The sequence below is a fragment of the Phalacrocorax carbo genome, chromosome 7 (assembly GCF_963921805.1).
Source record: "Phalacrocorax carbo chromosome 7, bPhaCar2.1, whole genome shotgun sequence".
Taxonomy (NCBI): domain Eukaryota; kingdom Metazoa; phylum Chordata; class Aves; order Suliformes; family Phalacrocoracidae; genus Phalacrocorax; species Phalacrocorax carbo.
In genome coordinates this window covers 3889541-3907856 of record NC_087519.1, presented here as the reverse complement: position 1 = coordinate 3907856, position 18316 = coordinate 3889541, and the positions used below count along the sequence as shown (strand labels likewise).

Below are 18316 nucleotides of genomic sequence, written 5' to 3'. Positions count from 1 at the left end.
TGGAAGCGCTTCACTTGATGCATTCAAGATTTGCTGCAACATATGTGACTTGACCCAACTTTCTTCTTCGTTGGGTGAAATTTTTGGGACTGCTGATTATCATAGCTCATTAAATTTTAGCGTAGCAGATCACATTGGTTTTCACTTATCAGATTAACGCTGGTAGAGCTGGCTGCTGCTGTTAGAGGGTAGCACAGGGTGATGCTGCATGGAAGAAGCACAAGCTCTACAGATTGCTCTTGAGCTATAGAAAAAGCTGCTCTTAAGAGGACTATTTCTATTATCAGTCAGATTCAACAGATATAAGTATAAACAGGGTGAGTGTGTGAAGCAGCAACCTCTCGCTTGCTGTGCTGGTTGTGAGGGTCTTGCACTTTAACTTGAAGTTAAAATATGGAGCACAGGATTGATGATGGGATTGAAAAAGTTCCCTCTTTGTATTTCAGGCTGCCAAGTCTACATCAGATGGCATCCTGCGACTAGATCTGGATGTAGTAGACAACGGACTGCCAAACTTTGATTCTACTGTCAGTGAAAGTGACAACGCGCCATCTCAGAAAGAAACTCCAAAGCCACCTATGCCACCTACAAAACCCACTGGCACAAAAGAAAACCAAGATGCAGAGAACAACGTTTCTGAGCAGGAACATAAAAAACCTCTGTCTCCTCCGTTGCCTCCAGATAAGAAGCTTAAGGAAGGCATAGCATCAAAGGACAGTGTAAATGCCAAGGAAGAGGGCTCTGTAAGCCCAGAGGAGAATGTGGAAGGATCCCAAGCACCAGATGAGGAGAACAGAGAGAACCTCATTGAGGTCAGCAACAGGGGCATAGCAAAACCTCCAATTCCTCTTCCTAAGAGCGTGCCAGACAAGCTAAAAATAGCTTGGGATGAACCAGTCCTTCACCCTAAAAACACAGAAGACTTGAAATCAACAGGAGATAGTAGCAAAGACAACCTTGCTGAGGCTGCCGCTGCAGATGTTACAAAGCCTCCTGTTCCTCCTAAGGTTCTGTCAGAAAAAATGCTGGCCACAGTGAACTCCAGCCATGGTGACCCGGAAGCTGGGGTTTGGGAAGAGCTGGAGTCTGGCAGCTCCAATCCCCCAGTGAATGGGATCTCAGCCAGTGAGACAGCAGAGTCCACATCCCCAACAGTTGAAACTGAAGAAGGAAATGGGAGAACCTCTGCCGAGAAGGAACAGCAAACTTCAGCAGAAGAGACAGAGACTTCCTTAGCTACAGAAACAGGCCATGAGAGTGTAAAAGCAGCTATTGAGGAGAAAGCATCTGTAGAAAGCACTTCAGCTCTCAAACTTCGCAGTTCTTCTCTGGGAGACTTGCTGTCTGATTCTAAAAATACAGAGAGAGCACTTCCAGGCCAAGGTTTACCCAAGGATTCCCATCACTGCTTAGCTAAAATGGAGGAGAAAGTTGCTAATGAAAAGGAAAAGGCAGAAAAACTTCTGCAGAAGGTTTTACGTGAAGGGTTGGAACAGGCCCAGGAGGGGAATGGACCCCCAGTGACGGCAGAGGCATTGCTCAATGAGGCAGTAGAACAACTTCGTCAAGCTACACAAGTTTTGCAAGAAATTAAAGGTCTTGGAGAACTGAAAAAAGAAGCAATACCAAAACAGAAAGAAAAGAAAAATGATCTAGTGACTCTTTATAGGAGAAGTGCTCCTTGACATACTCTTCAAAAAGACTTATTTCTCAAAATCAAAGCTAAACATTTGCCATTTATGATTTGTACCATCGCTAGGCCAGTGTTTAAAAGGTGGTGTTTTGCTGTGCACACACCATGTTTATGGGACAGAATTGAGCTTTCAGTTATAGCATCTTTCTATCTTTCTTCATGCTGTATGCACCAGCCCGGTTCTAATCCTCGTAGCACAGCAGAAGGTTACAGGACATTGAATGGTTTCGAAAATGTGAATGCTCTTTAAGGACTCTGTCCAAAGTCCTTTCAATGGATCAGGCCTTAAAAATTACTGGTAATCAAACCAAGCCAGATTGTTGAAAGGAGCAGAATGGCTATTCTAGCTAAAAGCCCCTGTCTATCTGTATTTACAGACAAGCAGATACCAGATTACACTGGCCCCTATCTGGTTTTCCCAGTTAAATCTTTTAAGGCTAAATGTAGTCAGTGTTTGTTCACTTGCTGGCAAGGTTTCCCAGACCACCTGGCCCAGTGACACCTAGGAATGTAAAGATAAATGGTCTAATCTTCTCCAAAGATACTCATAAAGCCACATCCACGGTTAAAAAGTGACCTCACACAGAGGCAGACGAAGCTGTCCAACTCCTGACTACAAGCGGTGTCCTCAGGTCTGGGGCAGCTGTATGAAGGCACTCTTCTGAGCCTGGCTGTGCAGAGCTTTAGGTGTGCTAAGCACTGGGTAAGCAAATGCAAGTCTCAAAGCATCATTGCCAGGCATGTATTAATTGTTCCTGTTTCATTAATAGGGAAATTGAGGCAAAGAGCGGGTTACACCTGGCCTTTGAAGGAGTGTCTTCCTGCAGCACAACATGTTGATTATTGAGGACCATACCTGTCTGGTAGCTCTGAATCCCCTCATCATCATTGGGAACAATTAGCCAGGCATTTGGAGAACTTGTGTCCAGGAGACCCCCGGGGGCTTCCTAGGAGAGCTGTCATTATGGAGCTTTAGGGATGTGTGCTCCCTTGGCTGTAGGCTTGATCTCTGTGTTGTCTTGGGATGTTAACTAACAGGAGCATGCACATCAGGCAGCGGGTCTGGATGAGAACCCTCTTCCTATTTAACACGTCTCTACCTGCTGTGTCCTGGCTAGTCTGAGAGCCATGGTTTGGCACAGATGTCTGTAATTGGAGTACATGGAGGGAAAGGCATTTTGCACGCACAACTTTGGGGCTGGTCCCAGTGGCTTAAGTATATTAAAATAAAAATGCATCGCTACAGAAGGATCTGAGGAAGGCATTGCAGAAGGCTCCGGCACAATTCCCACAGCTTCCCTGCCCACCTGCTGAAAGCAACCACAGTTCCCGTGGTCTTTAGTGATTACAGCTGTGATAAAATCATGTCTTTGCAAAATCATGTCTTTGCACCGCTGCTGTATAGCCCCGTACCTGAGCTGGGTCCCCTCCCCGAGTCTCTATAGTTGCTCTGAGGAGAATTGTATGGCAGCCTGAAGGGCTTCTCCTTTGCTTGAGCCAGACTCTGGAAGCACAGAGAAGGGCAGTCTTCCCAGTCTGATTTTAAGGAGTGACACACTACCTAAGCCCTTTTCTCTTATTGGCCAGCACTGCCCTCTTAGCTCACCCATTTCTTTTTCTTCTGTTCTTTCATCATTTCCCAGGTTCCACAAGGCTGCAGTGGGCTGCAAACACCCCGCCATAGCAGCAGCCCAGTAAAGCTTCATCTGAGCCTATTCTTAGGCTAGGCAGTGGGCACTTCGGGTCTGAGCACAGAAATGTTAGCTTTGGGCTTCCAAACGTCCCGTTGTTCATCACCTGGAGCCACCAAGACAGGTAGTGACTAGAACTGATGCTTCTGCCTCTTTTGATTAAAGCAGCCTTGGTTTCAGTGGTCTGTCCGTCTCTCAAGACAGCCATAGACATCGCATGGGAGTTCACTTGTTATTCTCTCACGGGGAAAGTTCTACACAGTCAAACACTCAGGACTCAGGTGCCAAAAAGCTTTGCTTTGAGACAAAAAGATTCCTATGTCCTAAGCCCACTCCCAGGCACATAGCCTGGAGCAAACTCTGGATCCGTGTCATTTGCTGCTGTAGATTCAATGTGAACCATGGATCTTATTTGCCTTTCCAGACATAATTAGGACAAGGGCTAATAACACAGACAATATTCAGTGCCTATCTGCTATCTAAATGTATTTTTCTGCATGTGCACTTTTGTTTACCGAACACTGTGTGGTATGAATGTGAGCTGTCAGAACCTGGTGTGCACTGGAAGTCGAGAGCCATCAGCTTCGGAGAGCAGGCAGGCTTTTGCAAGATGCAGTTCTATAAAAAGAGAAAAATTAGATGCGGGGAAAAGCAGTTCACACTAACAGGAAGACACACAAACCAGGGCAAACTCTGAGTACAGGTTCATATCCCAGAGCAGAAGCCAGTCCTAAACTCCAGGATGGGCGAATCAAAGCCTGGAACTGAAAACCCAGGAGAATGAAGACAGCTTATGGGATAACTCTGTCCCCTAATTTATATACAAATGCTTTTGCTCTCGCAGGTGTTTTCTTGTGGTGTGTTCTGTGGATACCTGTCTGGCAAAGCGCTGATGAAAATACCCAGACGTCCCTATCTGTTACAGCCAAACCTACAGGATGTGCTTATATTTACTGTATATTTTTATATTATATTGAATATGCTAATGAATAAATGTCTGACATTTTACTGAATACACATCAGTAGGAATCTTAACAGATAAAAACCTCTGTATCTGTTAGGAAATGGGCAAGTTCAATCATTTTACAAGCTACAGCTAATTACTGTATTTGCTGTACTAACAGAACTTAATAGATTTGTATTATGTCTTGTAAATAGGTATAACTTAAATGGAATCTCGGTAGCACCTAGTAACTCTATTGCTGAAACCGCTATGTTAGAGACTCTCTGGTTTTAACTATTTTTTCTAATAGGGCTAGCAGTTCATCCTAAAATGTCTAGGCTGGCCATAAACCTGATTTACCTGGACTTTGCAGGAAGTTCATTGTTCCTTCTGCAGTTTTCGCACTTGTTCCTTTCATTCTGGTCATGAGCCAGGCCCTGCCTAGGCCTGGAAACTGCCTTCTGGGTGTTTTTACATGCTCCTCTGAAAATGGCAGTGCTGGTCAGAGTCAGAGACAGGATCCTGGTCTGCTTTGACCTCATACAGCGACTCCCATCCTCAGTGTACATCCTGCCACCACGCACTTTTATTTTTAAATCTCCCTTTAAACTTACATTTAAATGTACATCTAATTTCTGGCTGCACTAAGGCTGTTGTTTTGTGCCTGAAAACCTTCTGGGCCTGGAGCGCTGGGCTGTGAGTCTGTGTTTTGGGCTGCGCCACCAGGTTGTGTGTCTGTGACAGGAAGGAAGTGAGTTTGCAAGCAAGCGAATGTGGATGACTCTGAAAAGCAGCTACTGCAGCCCGTGGAAAGGCAGCACTTTGTCTCCTGCTTGTAAAGAGCTTTGAGATTTGGCAATAAAACCCCCTTTTAAGTATCAGCTGTTTAAGAGCCATTTGTCCTAAAGAGGAGCAAAGAAGAGCCACTAGGAGTGGCACATTGGGGCTTTGCTCTGGAGGAGGGTGGGTTGCACAGGCTGTGGTCAGGCTGGGGTGAGCTAGATGCTGTGCTAACCACAAGACCGGAGGAAGGAGAAGCGCTGGGGGCTGCAGCTGGCACAGAGCTGGAGCTGCTGCTGCATACACAGTGCAGTTCTTGACTCATCCCTGCCTGCCAGCTTGGCTGCCCTGGACAGAAAGCACGGCCAAGGCCAAGATCTGCTCCTGCTCTTCTGGAAAGCAGTGGGAAGCATCCTCACTGCAGGAGGCCTCACCAAGTGCAGTCTCCAGCAGTGCTGTCTGGGCTTCCCTTAACATCTTCATGTGGACTCTTTGGTGTCTACAACATGTTGAGCTCGCTCAGCAGTCGTCCCCTTGGTGGTGAGCAACACCAGAGTCTCGTTCCTCTGCCCAGATGCCAGTAAGCTACAGGAAGATAGCTAATATCATAGTGACTGCTTCCCTTCTGCAAAAACTGGGTAGAAGCTGGTCAGTAGGTTCAAAGTTACGAGGAAGCAGGGAAAAGAGTGCGAGTATATGCGCCGTCCTATTGCGCAAGCTTGGCTTCATTTAGGTAAACAAAATGTGCTTAGCAAACCCTCTGACCCCTTGCTGGGAAGGGGGCTGTTCCTCAAAGGAACGTCCAAGACACAGGGTTGATTTCTACAGGTATACTGTAGCGCAAGGCACTCCCTTCCTCTCACACTAAGAAAACAGATAGCATATCACCTTTTGGCCTTAAATTAACATTGGTAAGGAAGGGAAGTGTCTAGCACTATGTGAAACATGACTTAACGCAAATTAAAACATACATGGTATTGGTATATGAAACATTTGCCTGACTGCTTTTAATTCAATGGAGAGCCATGGGTTACTGGTTCAAAAAGACTGTGCTATTGTGTGATCTGAAATAGAAAATGCAGGTCCTAGGTCCTGGCCAGTGATCCCACAGAACTCAGTAATTTGCAACTGAAAAAAAGGCAGAAAGAGCTTTTCCAGTCCTAGGGTGCCAAAAGATTTACTACAGCATTGGCTAGTCTATTCTGATGACTAATTATTCTTGCTATTAAAAAAATGTGTGTTTTATCTCTAAATGTGAGTCATCAACAGTGAAGCTCTCCAAGACTTCCCCTTTCCAGCTTGAGAGTTAGAAAATCTGCAGGCACAGAAGATATCCACTGTGTTTAGAGGACGGAGATCCCCATTTTGTTTTGCTGTGCAAGTTCACATACTTCAGAAAGCCAGTGCTTAATTTATTCCAGGAAACTTAGTCACCATGTTCTTCTAGCGCCTTAGCTCATGGCTAAGCAACCCACAATATTCCTGTGACAACTGCCAACGCGATGTCACAAAGCATTAAGAATTCCATTTCCAGCAGCAATCCTGCTGTCTGAGGTCAATGCGAGGTACTTTAAGCCATGTATTTTCCATCCCCTCCTGGGTGTCAGAGACCCAGTCCCACCAGCTTCGCTTCAGAGAGCAGCTGGAGGCATCTCCTGCTGTGCAGCTCTAGTCCCCTCTGCCTGAGCTAGCCTGCCTTGGCAGTTCAGAGGTGGTAAAACACAACGTGAGAGGAAACGGTGAAGGAATCCTACCTTAGTGCATCTTTACTGAAGATGATACGTAAAGCACATGTATTCACACCTACAGAGAAAAAAAGAAAACTGGAATACTGCAAAATGCTGTTTGTAAGAAGTTACTCCAGGAGGGATGGCTGTCAACAGCTTATCACATCAACTGGGTAAAGGGAAAAAACCAAAATCGGCTTAATTTGCAGCAAAAAAAAAGATTGAAGACTTCTATTTAGAAAAGTCTTGCAGGCCCAGGGTGGATGTATTCTAGAATTGGATCCACAGGGGACCTCCATCACTGGGATTGCAGATTTGCTGGGAAGGTGGCTATATCTCACCTTCTACATGAAAAGGTGGATGAAACTGTTGCCTGAGGTGCTTCCCAGCCATATGGTTTCCGTAGGACACTGGCAGAAGCCTCAGCCACTAGACTGAGGGATTAATAAACCCCACAGGCTATTCAGGTCTTTAACCCTGTCTTCCCTTTTGCTGGGGAGCTGTGGGATGATAAACATGGTGCCCTAGAAATCCCCCACAGACCCCGCTTACATGTCCTCAGCCTGGCCTGCTCTCCCCAGCTTTCTTCTCTTCTCCCCTTCTGTTCCAGATTCCCATTCTCATCTCTCCCCACTTTCCCATCTCATGCCCCTTCTCCGCCAGAACAACGCATTCCTAGAAAGCTTCCACTGTGTTCATAGAAGCTGTCCATAAGTTTTAGTTGTGCCACTGCCAAGAAAACCTCCCTATTCTTCATCCCCGTTGGATTCATGAGCCAGTTTCTACATCCCCATGGGGGATAAGTTTATGCTTTGGAACATGGGTATTTTTCAAAGTCAGGAAATGAATTTTAAAATAATTTGCTCAAAATAAATGAATGAATAGAATCAAAATACTGGGAACCCAAGCTAGAACTACCTCCATTTTTTTTTGACTAACACCACTATCCACAATTCTTTTATAGCATCTTCCAGAATGAAGACCTGAAGGTGTTTTGTGGCCATGAATGAATTCCGCCTTGTTGTGCAGCCAGGAGAGACAGCGGAGCTTCTCACCCTGCAGAATGAAGGCAAAGATACAGACTGTTGAAGAGATGGGCTCTAAACTCACTCTCCTGCAGCAGATAATTTTATTTTTAATTGATGCATTAGTGACATTTTGCAGCAAACATTAGATGACCAGATGAAGTGCTCCTAAAAACAGCAAACCAAAAGCCAATGCTGAGAATTTGTCCTTTAATGAATTTTCTAACCCTTAGCAGGGATAGGAATGGACCCCCAAATCCTGCTTTATTTGGGTGATGTGACAGTTAAAGGATTATTATTCCTAGCCCAAAAGTGGATAAGACATACTGTGCAAATACTACAGATAACTGCTGAATCTGACATATTGTTCATTTAAAATAAGAACTTGAAGTATTTTGGAGATGTTCTGGGGGAAAAGACAAAGCCACTGTGAGGGGATGTACTGGAGAAGAGGTCAGAGGTAGGAAGAGGGCAAGACGTGGGAAGGCGATGCTAACTACTAGCTCCCACTCGTAGGTAAGGATGTGACATATATGCAACGCAAACAGATCCAAACTCTCCTTCCCCTCAGAACCACACGGCAGACTCATATGCAGAAATGAGGATATCTGAAAGCTGGTTACTGGCTTTCCCTTACCCCTTATTGAAACATTTAATTCCCTCTTGGTCTCTAAATAGTTTCAGATGCTTGGTGAAATTTTTAACTATATTAATAATTTTCCCTCCCACCCCAAAAAACCTCAAGTAGTTTTGGAGGAAAATTATTTTTCCTTCTGGAGAAACCTACCTGGCACAGAAAGAAATGCTTCTTAAAGGAGAAATGCTAATCAATTTTAGATGCAAATTATCTAGCACGCCACTGCACACTGGGATATTTATCACTGATATCGATAAAACACTAGAAGATCTCCAAAAGTCCTAACAGATATGCAAGCCAGCGTGACTAACTGGGCAAGGATCTGTACAAACAAAACTGCAAGTTCCTCTGCTATTTCATTTGCAACAAGAAGTCAGTTTTGAAATACTGGCAAAATACTCTGGGTTTGTTTAGACCACATCACCATGACAGCAAAGCACTGCCCAGTTCTTCATTGTCCATCTTTGCAAGAAACAGTGGTGAAGGGGAAATGAAGCTCAAGAAAAAAATGTCAGATGTCACATGGGAGATCACAGGAGGTATAGATTTGAACCTCCGTTCTCCGGTGCCAGTCCCCAGCACGCGGATAACCTTCCTGTCCAAGCAACAGAGCCTCTTATCAGCTCTTTCTCTGGAGCAATGCTGGATATTCTGAGCAAGGCAAATGAATTCCACTTGTTTTCGACTGCCAAGAACTAATGAACTTCTGAAAGGTCATCGGTTCAAACAATAGTTATATATTTGAATGACAGGATTGCTCTCAGCTTAGCCACACTTCCGCCTTTCTATCCAGGCGGGTTCAAAACCACCCACCTCCAGTGGTGGAATCAGGGCCTCACGGGAATTGCTGGCGAGAAATTTTCTGGCAAAATGTTTTCAGGGCAAAGCAGCAACCCAAAACTGTAACAGAGGACAGCAGATGTGGAAAAGTATCTTGGTTTAAAAAAATGTAAAAAAAAAAAGCTTTGAACGTTTGACATTTCAAAAGGGGATGGTTTTGCTCTGCAGCATGAAAACACAATTTCAACACTTCAGTTAATTTACAATTTTTAAAGTAATTTATCCTAAGACTTTTTAAAAGTATGAGATTACATATTTTGATGGAGCTCATGTGATTGCTTTCTGTCTGCCTACAGAAGTTTTAAATTTTTTTTTTCCTTGCTCTAGATAGAGGAAGAGAATTCAAACCCTTGGGAAGGCTGGGGAGACGGGAGAGCTCTTTCAGTCCGGCTCTAGGCAGGCAGAATAGGATTCCTGTGCATTTCAATCCTCAAAATGGGGCACAGGGATCCAGCCTGGCTCCTCCGGGACTGTTTCCTCCAAGGACCATCGCTTCATCCTCACATGAACCAGTCACACCACGGGCTGTGGTCCGTTGGTTTTGGCTCAAGACAGCGGTAGCTGCGCAGGTACAGGGTTGTTTTTTTAAACAAGTCTGTCATTGTCTGGAGAGAAAATGCCATTTTCTCCAACAATCACAGTAAACTTACAGATGTCAAAAGAAGCAGTCCCTAGAATTCCTTTAAGGGGTCTGGTCTCATTCCTGTGACAAGTTTCCATTCAGAAGTGTCATGCTCTTCTGGTAGGCAGCTTGCTTGGAATTAAAAGATTTTCAGTGTTAAACAGAAAAGATGTAAATTTGGGGGCTTGCAGCCAAAGCCACCATTCCTATAGGTCAGAACAAGCACGGGCTGTTGTCTACAGCTCTGCACGCTCCTGCTCTGCTCGTCACGACAGAAACAGAGGGCAACCTCTGCAGCAGCCCCGTCCCGGTTAGACATCGCCCCCGTGGACATGTCAGCAGAATAGAAGGAATTTTTCGACTTCCGAATCAGGACCCTTGGAGGACCCCTCCCATCCACCGCAGTGAATAACAGCAAATTGAAATGCAGCCACTGCCTACCCCAGTTTCCTGGCATTTAGCAGACACTTGTGTCGGCTAATTATCACCAGTCTTGTACTACTCAGAGCTCCTGAATCTTGCAATGGACTTCTTTAGGGAAGAACACGGTATCTGTATACAAGCCCATTAATATCATGGGAATAGCATCTGGGTTTGAAGATGTAATGTCCACAGATTGGTTCTGCACAAATGCACTGATGAGGGGAGCCAGTCCTTTGGGTTCTGACCCCAATTTCTAGATTCAGCAATAACTAGCAAACAACAGAGGCCAACAGTTTAATTATTTTTTTTTTTCAGAGCTGCTAGGCGCTCGACTGAGTTACTGTGGCTGTAACTCAGCTGTCTTACAAGCCATCTCCAGCAAGAAGGCAGTGGAGCAGGAGGTAATTGAGGGTTGGCTCCCAGAGGGAATTTTCCCTTAAAAGGATAACTACACTGTCATGATGAAACCAGCTTGCTTCCACTGCCCGCAGAGCTTTTTGCAACACATCTGCCAGAGCTGGGGGCGGTGGTGAGTATTAACAGCAGCTAGGAGCAGCAGGGCAGTGGCTGCTCCTTAAATGCTACAGGAACTCTGGCCTCTCTCCGCCACGCTCGGCCATGAAGGGCAGCAGGACATGCAGGCAGCCCCAGAAGGTCACTTCAGTGTCACCTAACAAGCGGCCAACTCCTACCATCTGCTCAAGGTAAAAAGAAACCCAAGTGAGGGATTGTGACTAAGGAAACCAGCCTCACAAGAAGCACTTGCACTCAAAATCAGCAATATTTTCAGAAAGGGGCAGGCAGGATGCCAGCTGAAAGCATACCAAGGCCACGCAGGAATTTTTCCAATAAAATATTTTTTCCACCAGAAAATAACTGAAACCCCACTTTTCATTTGAGAGTCCATGGAACAAGCTCTTTAGACTGGATCAAGGTAAATGACAAAAGAACTGAACCTCAGAGTGGCCTCTTGTCCAGCAACAGGCTGCTGAGAAAGGAGAGCCAAGTTTGAGGCCAAGGCCCCCTCTGTAACACTTAGACTGGTGAGTTGAACCTCAACTTCCCATAACCCAGAGGAAACTGCCTTAACTCTGACACAACCCCTGCTCTAGGCCCGAGATCCCTCCTTGTCCTCTGGACAGCCCACCCACCTGGAGCTTTGCACTGTGCTCTTCTGTGCAGTGCGGGAAGGGCTGCACTGCGGTTTTCACATGAAATGAGGCTGAAATGGGAAAGGCTGGGTTTGGCGCAGCTGTAGTGGCAGGCACCGGTTCCCACCTCACAGCTAAAGCCTCCTTATGCAGATCTTGGGTGAGGTTTTTGAATCTGACTCATGCTCGTGCGGTCTCTAACACAGTAAAACCCATCCATCATGCTGCAAGAGAAGGAACCAGGACCCAGTGTTTCCTTGCACGCTGATGAGCAGGCAAAATATGCACGAATGAGCAACAGCCAGGTCTCAAGTGAGCAGAGACTCCAGACCTGTCAGTGCAACAAGGGCTGAGACAAAGTAAAGCACCATCCCTTCCTTTGAGGACTAGCAGCCTACAGAACCCCATGGAGCTATAGTCCTTATATGACAGTGAGGAGTTGAGGCATGGGACAGAAACCCAGAGACCTGATGTGGCAGATTTCTGGTCACCAACAAGCCACCGCCGCTGGAAGCAGGATCTCCTACCACCAAGCACCTTTAAAAGACAGACCACCAGCAACTCCCTCCAGACCACAGAGGTCAGCTCAGGAGCTGCAGTAACTCTGCAGCCGTTCCCAGCTCTGCCTGGTTTCTCCATCTGGTCCCAGCCTGTTGCCACCTCTGTGAAGTGCCCGCTTGAAACAGTCCCATTTCGGGAACTCCACAAGCAGCCGTGGAGATTCAGCACACTTCCTCTCAGCTTTAGAGGTAGAAAGCTTCATTTTCTAATCAGTCTTTCTCTGTAGGGAGAAGTATTAAAAGCTTCAACATGGTAAGTGTGTTAGTGCCGATAAACAGAAACTCATCCAGAGATTAAGAGAAGAAAGCTGGAGAATTACAGGTGTCTACAGGCACAGACTGGTTGCCATTTGGCTTTCCCTTTCTATGAGTAACAGCATGAAAATGAGTCAGGCTCTACAGATGAGTCACAGCGAATGTATATAAACTTCCTCTCCAGACCAGGAGAACCTGGGCAGGTGGAGGAAAAGCTCTGTATATTCTTCTGCCCTAGATAAACACAGCATGGTGCATCCATGGAGCTGGGCAAGTCCTGCTCTGGGGCCTGGGATCTGCAAGCCTGTCCCAAAGGAAGACCCTGTGGTGGAAACATATAATAAACACATGACAACATCTGCCTTCTGTTTCCTGTGCTCTGTACAGATTATTGCTCTCTACAGATAACCCTGTCCTTCTCAAAGAGAAAGCTGGGATATGTGCTTTTAAAATGCTTCTGAGATCAGCTACAATTTGAACCAGCTCATTCCGTGTCTGCTCTCAAGACTGCGTGCCTCGCTACATCTCAGCATCATCTGCTAGACACTCAAGCAATGTGATTACACATCTGTCCAGGACTGTTTGTTCCCTCATCCCTCCTTCTACGAGCACATCGCACTGAAGCCTGAACCAGGAAAGGCAAAGCGCTTTCTGCATTCGTGTGTGTTCTCTCCACAAACAGCGAGCTGATGCCCAGCTGAGCTCCCTCACCTCCTCTCCACTGATGGCATTATTTTCCATGGTGCTTGTTGCGCCCAGCCGTGAGGAAGCCCCTGGAACACAGCAGCTCGTGTAGGAGCTGTTTCTGCACTGATCACCACAATTCTAGCAGCAGATTTTAAAGGGAAGCCCGGTGGGCTTGCAATAAAAGTCATCAGGCTGCTCTTTGACATCAGCAGAGCTCCTTGTAGAGCACATGACTGTGGCTGCTGTCCCAGCCCCCCTCCCCTCCAAGTCCAAGACCATGAAATTACTCATTAGGCTTGGAACAAAACTCTTTCAGTGCACTTGCATGTGGCTGGAGGCAGAGACAGACGTTTCAGGCTCTGGAATAATATTGCTGAGAGAGAAATGAAACGCTTCCAAAGCTGCACTGCTGCCTCTTAACAGCATGCTTTCCTGCTTCTGTTGCACTCTGTGGTTTACCATGGTGTCAGAGAAGAAGGGAGCGATGGCGTCGCAGCTTTGTGACCCTTTGCTTCCACTTTGCTTTTATGAAAAGCTCAAACACGAGATTTTTTTGTTTTGCTTAAGATTTAGCATTGAGCCCTACAGCAAGGCCTAAGAGAAGCTCAGGGCTGTGCCTCTGGCAGTAGGTTTCAGCACTTAAGGTTTACGGCTATAAAATCCTACATTTCAGCTGCACTTTTGTCCTGAAAAACACAGAGGAGAGATTGCCCTTAGGAGCCAGACAGTCCTCAGAGACCCAAGAAGCCGAGGATCCTCCCTCTTTTTACACATGCAGGAAAGTGAGAATAAAAACATTGCCTGCAGGCGTGTCGGCAAGGGGATTAGGATTCGGTGTCTGATTATTGCTTCGTTTGTATGATGCAGCCGTTCCCACCTCCCATAACCAAACACTTGCTCAGCTAACCATTGCATTCGAACCAGGGACCCCAGCTCCATCACACTGTTTCTCTTCTCAAATTCAAGAAGGAGGATTTTCTCCCCTTTAGATCCTTCCCTGCTACACTTGCTTTCCTTCACACAGTAGATGTTTTAAGACCATACTAGTCATGTTCCTGGTTTTGAAGGACTAGCCTCTACTCTTCCAGTAAGGTGTACAGTTCATAGCAAGGCCAGGATGACCAGTGTGACCTGATCTACACTGTGACGTACAGGTTGTCACACCAGTCATCTCCCGGCTACTGGCCAAACCTGGGACTCATGCATTAAGAGGGTTTGAACACAATGGGGTCATAGACACCTCCTTCAACAAAGCATCACAGAAATAACAGATTTCCCACACACAGTATTTTTCTAAGATATCGTTCAGGTACAAATGATACTGGGCAGGTATTTATTTTTGCTTCTCATGTATCCTTGCAGGATAGATGTCAGCCCAGTTCTCTACAGCTGGAACAAAACTGGAACAGAACTCTACTGAGTTGGAAGATGTAGTGAACTTGTGTCATTAAGCTCTATGCCAAGGTCAGGGATCAACAGGAGTGACCTGATTGTCAGGAACAGCCCCGGCCATAGTGCTAATTGAGTGTTAGCTTCACTTCTAAAGCTACACAGAAGCTTAAGCCTGTTTGTCTTTTCAAGGGATTTAAAGGCCTATCAGCTTTGGGAAGTGAGAGTAACAGGAGAGGGAGGTTCAAAATCACCAGCTGAAACTTCCAGTTGCTGTTAACATGGACTGAACCATCTGTGCCAACCCCATTCAGCAGCATCTTGCCAGGTAAGACCCACTCACCCACCCTTCTGACATTTCCTGGCTTCCTTGAGAGTTTTCTTTACAAACAAACAAGCAAACCAGCCCTTCAATTTCTCTAACGTGCTTTCCTCCCAAACCCATAATACTGGATTATTCCTAAGCCTATGACAGAGAACATCACTTTGTGATACAGGCTGCTTCCTGAGCTGGGAGCAACAGCTCTGCTGAAATACCTCATTCTGTGTTGTCTGAAACACTACACAGATGAGCAGAGTCTGGGAAGACAGGAAAAATGGAATTATAGCCTCGTGAAATGGACACTGACAAAAACCTGAAGTGTCGAGCTCACTCAGATGCCGTCTGTGTTTAATCCAGTCATCAGACAGTCTCTGTTCAACTAAATATTTGACTTCAGAATTGGGCCTGAATTATTATTGGCAAAGCTTCCAAGCTTCCCAGGTCCCTCAACAAGCTGTTCCTCTGTGGAAGCCTTGCTAGGAGATGAATGCAGCCTTTGAAGAAAGTGCTGGATCCCTTCTCAGGCTTCCAGAGTGGGTTTGTGGAGTCCCATTAGGTGTCCAGGGTTTCTGAAAGCTTCGTATGTCAAATGTTAGAAGCTATAGGGCTGATATTTGTGTGCATTGCTGGGATGTTCCCAGAGGAGTTTTGGCTCTGCAGCATGTCACAGCAACAGAGTTATCAAAGAAAGCACCAAAAATTACCTGTTCTACAGGACAACTAAATGCATGGCCCAGACAAAAAACAAGATGGAGCCATACGTGAAGCCATGTAGGCAGAGCTCTAATGTGTATTCCATTCTAATGGGACATACCTGGAAGGCAGTTTGCAAGCCACGACACAGAGCTGGTACAGTTAGTCCCTTTTATATCCACAGTGAGGGCATTAAGCAGCACAAACGTATAGCTCCTCACAGCATCAACGGCAGCCGTGTACCACCGTGCCCAAAGGACCTGGTTTAGGTGCTGCCACGCAGAGCCCATGGTTGCCATCTCAGCACATTGTGCTGTTTGACACCCGGTCGTGTAAAAACAGTCCATCAGCACTGAAAGAGGAACGTGGTCATCCCCTCTTCCATGCAGTGTTCAATTTCCTGACTGTGGCAGCATATGCCGGAAAAGACAATCCTCCAGGGGCAGAGGCTGTTCCCTGAACCAGGGTCCCCCACTGTGGGCAGCTCCAGGGAAGCAGAGGCTTGGCTTCCTGGACTACAGGCAGCTGCAGGCAGGAGGAGTCACCTTCCAGTTTTGCTTCCAAAGGAAGATTATAAATTAAAGTCCAATTTGCTAAACCTTTAGGTAAGCAACTGTTTCTGCATAAACACATACTGGTTTGTGGGCTGTATTACATGGCTAGCTACAAATCTGACTGACTTTAAAATCACAGTGTATACAACTAAACCAGAGAGCAAACAGAGGCACATTTTAAAATGGCATGGATTTAAGCAGCCTGACTCATGATTTTTGAAATCTGGAGATTGAAAATAACAATTATCCTAAACTAACACATAAAAATTGTGCATGCAAGGTAAGAGCGCAAAATGCTATATGCCAGAGAGCTTCACTCCTGAGTGAAAAAGAGCACGTAACTGGCTTAGCTAAAATTATTCTTCAAGTGAAATAAAGTCGAAGACTTTAGTGCCTTTCTGAAGATGGGGTCAATATCAGGAATATATTGCGAAAAGAGGTCAAATTATCACCTCCCCCTGTCATTCATTATGCTACACCATTAGCAGAAAAATCCAAAAGCTCTTTTAGGTCTGTTAGCTAATAAATGCATCGCTAGGCAAGCGTTCAGCATTGTTAATAAATCCTTGCTGCAGTCTGTACTTAGTATCAGCAGAAAGTCTCCATCCCTTCCACCCCTGAACACATACCTATTTAATAAGGACGGGAAGAACTGCCTACATTGCTTTTTTTCTGCCCACTGGAAACACCCAAGCCCACAACAAGATGCAAACTTTCAGTGCATCTGTGCTACTTCTCTTCTGAGGTCAGCATTAAGCAGCAGAAGATCCGCGGGTGATCAGTCCTGGCTGATTCAGGCTCTGGAAGAGGTGCAGACAATGACATTAACAGTGGCAGGTTAAGTCTGGACAGCTTTCCATCCAAGGAACTCTTGCAGCGTAACAAAGGATTAGCAAGAGCCAGGGGTCCCACCCAAGGCAGGGATGCACAGTACATCTGTACAAGCAGGGATTATTCTCTGCTCTGTTCAGGGCTGTCTCCCCAGCCCCCAGGCAGTAGGGTACCCAGTGGGAAGGGCTCAGCCCTTATCAGTCATTTCTGCTGGCACCATTCCAATTTGTCTAAAGACACTTAAATATTCATTGAAAGAGAGCAAGACTCTGTCTCGCCGGGTGCACAGACCACTCTCCAGGGAGACGGGACACCTGCCTTCTCCATTCCCTGCTCCATCAAATCATTAATTATTTAAAATAACAGGAAAGAGCAAGAAAAACTCTCCGCACCAGACATGCTCGCCGCCTGCTAGTTATGGTACTCTCTGGGGTCTTATGAAGACCAGGGTTTGCACGTCCCCTCTGGCAGAAGCAAGGATCAAATCTAGCTCTCCCCCTTCCTCGGGGAGGATGCCCAACCCACTGAGCTCTTGTACAAAAGAAGGGCTTCCCCTTTATCCAGACAGACCTTATGTTTGCTTTCCCTATCAGAGAGGGTTTTTTTCTAAATTCAAATTGAATAAAAGGAAAACAAAACAAATCCAAAGCTGTGAGACCAGCAGCCAGCCACAGACCCGCACACAATCTGCATTCACTCAAGAGCTTAGAGCCTATCTCCTCATTTCACAGCTGGCCAGGCCAAGCCCCGCTCGTGGTCCCTGCAGTGGGTCAGCTGCACCAGCACAGCACTTGGCTACAGAGACCCTCGGCAGTGGGCTTCGATGAGATGGAAACCACTGCTGCTCCCCAGCCCTGAAGATAGCTCTGGTGTCCCTGCACAGGGTGTAGCTGTGCCCACGGAGGGACATTTCTGAGGTAGCAGAGGGTCTCTTCATCTCCCTGGGACACTGCCAGCCTCCCTGCATCTCCCACCACATGCCCACGCCCCACGCTCCCTTGCAGGAGCAGCACAGACCCGCACAAGGGTGCCCGGGAGAGGGGTGTACCCCAAAACCGGCCTGAGCCCAGGGAACAGTCCCATCTGCACCCTGGAGTTCATTGCTCGCTGCAGCACATCGTGGCAGGTGAACGGCACTGGCACCCTCATGTGGCCGCGGGGATCTGTGCGTGCTCGCAGCCAGAGCCCGTGCTACAGCGGGGCTGGAGGGGTCAGGGGGGCTCCTCCGGGGTGTCCTGCTGAGGCGGAGGAGGAGACGGGCCCATGGCACGTCTGACACGGGTCTGTAGGCCAGCATGGGACAGGCAGGGAATGCAAAGCCGATGCTGCAGGGACTAAGTGGAGAAATCAGAGGAACATGGCTGGAAGGGTCCTTGCAGGGTCGCCTCTCCTATGCTGTGATAAGCAGCAAAGAAACCCCCTTTCTGCAGTCAAATCCCCTTTGCCATCTTGGCCACTGGGAAGCCGTACACAGGAGAAACCATAGTCCTGCC

The 18316-nt window shown here is 46.6% G+C and overlaps 1 protein-coding gene across 2 annotated transcripts in view; it reads left to right on the top strand.

Moving 5' to 3' along the window:
* PLEKHO2 (pleckstrin homology domain containing O2) overlaps positions 1–5205 on the top strand; it is a 29436-nt gene extending 24231 nt beyond the window's left edge. For both annotated transcript variants that reach the window (XM_064456107.1, XM_064456108.1), the window contains one exon: positions 447–5205. In XM_064456107.1, the coding sequence (XP_064312177.1) occupies positions 447–1685 (1239 nt within the window). In that variant the 3' untranslated portion in view covers positions 1686–5205. The remainder of the gene's footprint in view (positions 1–446) is intronic.
* The last annotated feature ends 13111 nt before the right edge of the window (positions 5206–18316 follow it).